The sequence below is a fragment of the Paroedura picta genome, chromosome 1 (genome assembly GCF_049243985.1).
Source record: "Paroedura picta isolate Pp20150507F chromosome 1, Ppicta_v3.0, whole genome shotgun sequence".
In the NCBI taxonomy this organism is placed as follows: Eukaryota; Metazoa; Chordata; class Lepidosauria; order Squamata; family Gekkonidae; genus Paroedura; species Paroedura picta.
In genome coordinates this window covers 26,340,086-26,347,525 of record NC_135369.1, presented here as the reverse complement: position 1 = coordinate 26,347,525, position 7,440 = coordinate 26,340,086, and the positions used below count along the sequence as shown (strand labels likewise).

The 7,440-nt window shown below is 54.5% G+C and overlaps 1 protein-coding gene across 1 annotated transcript; it reads left to right on the top strand.

Annotated features, from left to right (window-relative positions):
- The first annotated feature begins 420 nt into the window (after positions 1-420).
- SNX17 (sorting nexin 17) lies at positions 421-7,406 on the top strand. The gene is made up of 15 exons (XM_077330011.1): positions 421-673; positions 2,814-2,888; positions 3,161-3,278; positions 3,605-3,669; positions 3,778-3,888; positions 4,122-4,212; positions 4,344-4,431; positions 4,536-4,605; positions 4,703-4,795; positions 4,946-5,149; positions 5,341-5,463; positions 5,567-5,644; positions 5,794-5,868; positions 6,563-6,604; positions 6,921-7,406. The coding sequence occupies exons 1-15, from the start codon at positions 611-613 to the stop codon at positions 7,038-7,040; spliced, it is 1,416 nt and encodes a 471-aa protein (XP_077186126.1). The 5' UTR covers positions 421-610; the 3' UTR covers positions 7,041-7,406.
- Positions 7,407-7,440: the final 34 nt, after the last annotated feature.

The window sequence follows — 7,440 nt, the reverse complement described above, 5'->3', positions numbered from 1 at the left end:
CGGGGGAAAAGGCGGATGATGATGATTATTATTGGTGAAAATAAATAAAACTGACGGGTGAACAGGGGCAGGGAGTGGAGACTTCAAAAACGGCAACATCCACCAAAGGAAACCTCCCGCAGCCCCGGCGACGGAGCCCAGGCCCCCGTCCGAGGGACAGGCAAGCCGAGGGGCGGTGTCAACATACCCCACGTGCTGCGTGCCCTTTAAAGGGACGTACCATGCCGCCTGCCCAGGAGGGGCGTGTGGTGTAGAGGAGAGGGAATGCCTCTCCTCGCTTTCTCCCGCTGCTCAGAGGCTTCCCCGAGGTTGGAGCCGGGAGGCCCGCCGCCCCGCCCACGCCGCAGCGCCCGGAAGCCCGCCGCCCCTCTCCCGCGCCCTTGCTGTCTCTCCGCCGCCCCCCCCCCACTTGGGCCTTCCTGAGCCCGTCCATTCCGCGCCCAGAGCGGGGGAGGACCGGCTGCGAGCAAGGCGGCCGCCCCCCGCTCCCCGCCCACACTGGGGCGGCCTCCTCCCCGCGGCCCGTGCAAGATGGCGGTGCTTGCGGGGCTCCGCTCCGGTCGCAGTCGGAGGTAGCAGCGGACCCCGGACCGGGCGACAGGCGGCGGCCATGCACTTCTCCATCCCGGAGACCGAGACCCGCGCCGGGGAAGGCGGCAACGGCGCCTACGTGGTGGGTGTCGCGGGAGGGGGGGGGGAGGCAGCCCTCCTGCCCCTCGGGGCCCGGGGAAGGGTGGCCATGCCTCCCTGCACGCCCGGCGCCCTGCGGGGAGCGAGGGGCTGCAGCCGACGGGCTCCCCGCTCTGCTTGGCCACCCGCCCAGGGCTGGAGCGGGAGGGGGCTGCTGCCGCATGCAGGGGATGTCCCGGATGGGCCCGGGTCCCCTGCCCAGCAGCTGCCGTGCCGCCCTTCGAGTCGCGCCCGCAAGTCCTCCGGCCCAGCCGAGGAGGCAGCGCTGTTGGGTCGCGTTCCCCTCCCCGCTCATCCTTTCCGAGCCTTCGTTTGCAAGTTCTGTGTCGGGGGAGGGGGGCCGCCTCGAAGGGTTTCCATCCACGCTGACGGAGCAGTTAGGCAGGAGGACCCGGCCTGGATGAACACTTTAAAAACAGCACCAAATAAAAGACTACAAAAGAGCCTCGAGTCCAGCAGCGATCTTGGTCCTTGAGGGCCTCCGGGAAGATTCTAGAGGACTCAAAGTCTCCCTTGCAAAGTTCCCTTTTGCAATCTCCCCCTAAATGCAGGGAAGAGTCTTCAAATGTGACCCTCCTAGTAGGGCTAGGGAAGGGTTTTGTGCCTGTGATATTTTCCAGCCTTTCTGGCCCATTTACATAGCATTTTTTTTTTTGTGGCCACTGCCTAACCAAAATATCTGGTTTTAAGATGTACGAAGATGCCTGATAACAGAGCTGGTCCATATTGCCCAGAATTGCCTGCTCTGGCTGGCAGAGATTTCTCCATCACTCGGGCAGAGAAAACCTTTCTTAACATTTGCAACCTGAAATCTCTACGTTAGAGAGGCCAGGGATCTTCTGTGTGCACCGCTGGTGCTCTGGGGTGTGCTGTGACTCTTTACTTGTGTAGCTTGTTTAAACGTCTTTGACAAATTTTGCAAGAAAGCAAGGAACAACTCCTCTCTTAGCTGTCTTCAGACTCCCACTGGCAGTAGCTTTTTTCCCCTTGGTATTTTTTTATTAATCAGTCTTCACCTGTTTCTCCTTGAGACGGAATGGAGAGAACTTCTTTCTGGCTTACCCATTCCTACCTGCCATGTTGTTGTGCCACTGTTCCATGTGCGTGCTTAGTGTGCAGTTGACGTGCGCAAAGACGACAGCAAGCATTACTCATTAATCCGTGTTTCTTCTCTGGTGTTTCTGTGCTGGGAGATTGAGCAACTGCTTCCATTCCTCCCAAGATCTTCTTGCAAGGGGGAAGGGAGGGGTACTATAACTGCTGCTTCACTTGAGGCTGTACCCTTTTCTGGCCATGATAATGGCCATATTTTTAAATCAGAGTATTTTCCTTCCTCTGTGTGTTATGCACTTGTTGTGAAAGCCATGCAAGTAGCTGTAGGAATCATGGCTTTTGCTGGAGCCACACCATTGGTCTGCTAAAGTCAGCCATGTCTGCTCTGAATGCTGGCGGTCCTCCAGAGGTTCAGACAGAGGTCCATCACATCACCTACTTGTAATTGTTCTAACCAGATTGCGCATGGAATGTCCTGGATTTAGCCTGGAGGGTTGCAAAACAAAGCTTTGAGAAGAGATTTTGGCTGCCATAAATGAGTGCTTTAACATTTCCATATGGCTTGAAGGGCAGGCAGCCCAGCTGGACTTTCTGTGACCATGCAGAGCAGATACTTCAGGCACACTCTCCCCTCCCCAGTCCAGGGAATATAGTATTCTTAGGGTGAATATAACAGATGCTGATGTACCATGCTAGCCTGTGGTCATTCTCCTTTTTCCTTTCTCCTTCTGTCATTTATTGTCCAGCACAAAGCAGAATATTCATAGGCATCACCTCCTCTTTCAACACATAAAGGTTGGCCTGCTTCATTTGGCCGCTTGGGCCATTATGCAGGGAGCTAAGCTGTCTCTGCCTTCGGCCAGGGATCTGCAATTCACCATCTAGCCAGAGTTGTCATGGGGTTGATAGATCTCATACCTGGAAATTCTTATCACACGAGAGTCCTATCACCCCAGTGTAGTCAAAGGGTAGGGGGGCTCCCTCTCCCCAAAACAGGTCTCGTCAGTGTATCCTTACTCTGTGTACCTAGCTGTTGCCTGTATTCTTGATGCCTTCTTTCACCCCGGCAGGCCTACAATATCCATGTGAATGGCGTCTTGCACTGCCAGGTGCGATACAGTCAGCTGCTGGGCCTGCATGAACAGGTGAGGAGCTGGGGGTGGGGTGGGCACTGGAATCTGCCATTAGATGGAGCTGTGAGACTTCTAGGCTGTAGGATGTGCTCCCTGCCTTTTGATACTGCAAATGGTGAAGCTCTGTTAGTAGCTTTTGGGGTATGCTGGTTTCTTGTACTACCAATTTGTCATGAGACAGAGGGGACTCCCCAGGGCGAGTGTGCTCAGCCCTCTGCCAAAATCTGAGTGGCAAAGCCATTCTTGGCTGCTTTATAACCAGAGGGGCACTCATCTTTCTGCAGCTAAGGAAAGAGTACGGCACCAACGTGGTACCTGCCTTCCCCCCAAAGAAGATCTTCACACTCACCCCAGCAGAGGTGGAGCAACGACGGGAGCAGCTGGAGAAGTATATGCAGGCGGGTGAGTGACAGGAGTCTACCTTCTACACAGCCAGACTTGTCTACTTGGACAGGTAGTGGCTTCTAGCATCTCAAGACAGGAGTCTTCTGTATCACCTGCTAACTGATAGTTTTAGTTGGTGGTACCAGAGATTAAACTGGGGGTCCTTGTGCATGCAGAACAGATGCTGTGCTGTGAAGCCACCCTCCCCACAAGTTTTCAAAGTAACTGTTGAAGTCTGGAAGGGCTTGAGGAGAAGGAGTAGTTGAGACAACTAAGCAAAGGCCATGTTGCGATGAGGGGTGGAATTTTTGGGGCTGACAATGACCTCTCTTGTTAAACCACAGTACGACAGGACCACTTGCTGGGCGGCAGTGAGATCTTCAACAGTTTCCTGCGCAGAGCTCAGCAGGTGAGGGGGGAAAAAGTAGCAAGCTTGGCGGGCGTGGTGGATATTGGAGGTACGGGTTAAAGTATTACAAGTAGAGGTAAACAGACCGCAATCCCTGTGTGCCCTCAGGAGACCCAGCAGATTCCCACTGAAGAGGTGCAACTGGAAGTGCTGCTGTCCAATGGGCAGAAGGTCAAGGTCAACATCCTCACCTCGGATCAAACCGAGGACGTCCTCGAGGTGAGCACCTTCTTGGGGGTGGCGGTGTGCCATTTGGCTCCTACTAAGTGGAGAATGGGGAGCATAGAGACAACTTCTTCAAAACGTTTGCTGTCCTCCTCTTTTTGAAGGGGTGTGAGGAAGCGGCATCTTCTGGCTGCTCCCTCTGTAATGTCCGTGACCAGGACAGCCTTTCATAAACTACAGCTGTCGGGAGAGTTCAGACTAGGGTGACCCCCTCCCATTGTTTTCAGGCTGTAGCCTCCAAGCTGGACCTGCCAGAGGACTTGATCGGCTACTTCCACCTCTTCCTGGTACGAGAAGCCAAGGACGGAGCCTTTTCCTGTGAGTCTCCTCTCTGGCTGGCCCTGGTGTGTGATGCAGGGGGAGGAGAGGAACTGGTTGCATGTGGGGGAGGGAAAGGCTACCGTGGGTGCGTTCTGGCCCAACTTGTTCTGAGCTGTCTTCTCTTCCAGTCATTCGGAAATTGCAGGAGTTCGAACTGCCGTATGTGTCTGTCACCAGCCTTCACAACCCAGACTACAAGATCCTTCTGCGGAAAAGGTACGTGGGCACGCAGCGTGGAAAGGCCGATGAGCAAGTGATCCACCATCACAACCTGATTTAGTGAGCTAAGGGTCACCTTTCCTGTCTTCTCCTTCCACTAGTTACTGGGACTCTGCCTACGATGATGATGTCATGGAGCAGCGGGTGGGGCTGAACCTGCTGTATGCCCAGGTGAGATTATCTGGTTCTTGGAGGAAGGGCGGGGATGGGAATCAGCAGCGAGCAGTGCAGCTCTGCCTACTTTCTTCTTCTGCCCATCTCTTTGCAGACAGTAGCAGACATTGAGCAGGGTTGGATCCTCGCCAGCAAGGAGCAGCACCGGCAGCTGAAGTCTTTGCAGGAGAAGGTCTCCAAGAAGGAGGTGGGCCCCCGCACTGTGTAAGCAGAGCTAGTCTTGAGCTGCTTCTGGCTCCTTGGTTTCCTCCGTGGCAGTCAAGGTGAGAAATTGGGCAGCAGGCACAGAGAGGTGGCCTCTGGCGCCAACACTCCCTTTCTCCTTTTCACCCCACAGTTCATCCGCCTGGCCCAGACCCTCAAGTATTACGGCTATCTCAAATTTGACCCCTGCATTACCGACTTCCCCGAGAAGGGCTGCCACGTTATCGTCGGAGCTGGGAACAGCGAGTTGAACTTCCAGGTCAAGCTGCCAAACGATCAGATCAAGGAGGGGAGTTTCAAAGTGACCCGGATGCGCTGCTGGCGGGTTACTTCCTCGGTGAGTCAACCTCTGAGACCCTGTTGTCTGGTGCAGGTGGCAACAGTCTTCCGTAGCCCAGATACTGGGAATTTCTCAAGAACAAACCTGGAATTCTTTGCATGTGCTCTGCTTCTAGGAAGCCAGGGGATACACAGTCTTCCCCAGGACAGGTACAGGAGCTGCAGGATCTCACACTGTACATCTTTCAGGTCCCCGTGAACAATGGCCCATCGGGTCCGATGGCTGGCAAGTCAGAAGTGAAACTGGAACTGGCCTTTGAGTATCTGATGAGCAAGGATCGCCTGCAGTGGGTCACCATCACCAGCCCACAAGTAGGTCTTAAGGAGGGGACCTTGGCGGGGGGGGGGGGGGGGGGGAGAGGAGGTTTCAAACCCAGGGCTGCAAATTTGATACGTTCGCTTTCTCTCACTTAAGGCGATAATGCTGAGCATTTGCCTGCAGTCCATGGTTGACGAGCTGATGGTGAAGAAGTCAGGAGGCAGCATCCGCAAGGTCAGAGTCTGGCTCAGGCAGCTCCGGGGAGGGAGATGGAGCAATAACTCTTCCTCTTGTTGGCACCTTGGGAAAGGCAAGGTAGGAGCAGCACCCTGTCAATGCTGCATACACCAACGGTTAGGTGTTGTTCTCCCTTCCCCCCTCAGATGTTCCGTAAACGAGCCAATGGTGCCCTGCAGCGTTCAGACAGCCAGCAAGCAGTGAAGTCGCCTCCACTTCTGGTAAGTAGGCCTCATCCCTGGATAGCCCATCTCTCCCTTACCTCCCCGCTAGGGGACAGGGTGTGTCTTTCTGTAAATTGCTTCCCCTAATACAGCCTTCCTCAACCTTTTGGCCGTTGAGATCTCCCTGAAACATACCTCAGGCTTTGACCAACCCAGAAGTGATGTCAGCAGGCCACACACCCCTACCACATCCCTGAAAGTCATGTCAGCAGAAGTGACTTCACCAGGCCATTACCATAGCACAGGAAGTGACAGCATAGGAATGTTTTCAGATGATTTGTGAACAGAACAGACTCTTGGCTGCCTACCAGTTGGCTTTTCTTCACCAAAGGGAGCCTGTAGAAACAGGGCCAGGGCAGGCCTATATTGTCCACCTCCCCGCACCAGAAACAGGGCAGGGCAGGTCTATAGCCTCCCCCCGATTTACAGATTTACAATGAGTACGTACCTCTCTGGACTCCAGCCATTACCATGTGTGATCAGCATCGGGCAGGAAGGCCTTGAATGGCTGGGGCCCCTCCCCTCCAGGCCACAGGGAGGGGTCTGGGCAGGTCAACATGACCTTATATGGTCTTATTACCTGATTTTTAAAACACACATATAAAATTAATGAATTAGCTAAACCCTTCTGGGGCTGTCATGAGACCCTGGTTAAGAAAGCCTGCCCTAATAGGTCTGCTTGTCTTGCCAGGATTCTCCGGATGCCAACAGAGAGTCAATTGCAAAGGTCTCGGTAAGTCCCATTGTTTTGTGCTATTCCCATAGGATCAAGACCCCCCCTCTCTGCTGTTTGGAGGGCAGGGCAATGGAGAGCCAGCTTGGTGGTGTGGTTAAGAGTGGAGGCCTCTAAGCCGGGTTTGGTTCCCCACTCAGAACCTTGGGCCAGTCACAGCACTCTTAGGACTGTTCTCTCAGAGCACTCTCAGTCCCACCTGTGTCTGTGGCGGGAAGAGGAAGGGAAGGAGATTGTAAGCTAGCTTGGGACTCCTTCGAGTAGTGAGAAGTGGGGAATACAAACCAACCCTTCGGATTCTGCCTTCTTCCTACAGAGCAAGCTCAGCTCCGTCAGCCTGCGGGCGATCAGCCATTCCAGCTCTTCCACCGACATCCGGGCCAACGATTTTCATGGCAACTTTGCCTTCGAAGGCATCGGCGATGAGGACCTTTAGGGCTCCCGGCCCTGCCGCAGCTGTGGAATGTATGACCTGTTCCTGGGTTGAGAGAGGGATGTGCCTCAATCAACCTTGGCTGGCCCCCCGTCCTCCACACCCCGTGCCTGCAGCCTGTGGGGACTTGCTTTGCCCTTTGCAAGGCAGCCGCATGGGGCAATTGGCTGGCAGCTTCAGCTCCATACATGCCGAGTTAGGGTAGAGTGGACACTCGCACAGAAAAAAAAAAAGAGCATTCGTGGCTCTGGCGCTAACCATAGACTCCAGCATAACCGCTAGGCTTATAACCTTGTTTTTATCTTCCTGCTGTTTACAGATGAACATTAACGAATGTTTGTGGCAATGATTAAATAGTCCATGAATGGGGCCTGTGCGCCCTCCCTTCTTTCTGTAGCTAAGC

Coding starts and splice junctions, on each gene's coding strand:
- SNX17 (XM_077330011.1), top strand. CDS start 611: ATGCACTTCTCCATCCCGGAGACCGAGACCCGCGCCGGGGAAGGCGGC. Junction 674..2,813: donor GCGGCAACGGCGCCTACGTG/GTGGGTGTCGCG, acceptor TCACCCCGGCAG/GCCTACAATATCCATGTGAA. Junction 4,606..4,702: donor TGAACCTGCTGTATGCCCAG/GTGAGATTATCT, acceptor ATCTCTTTGCAG/ACAGTAGCAGACATTGAGCA.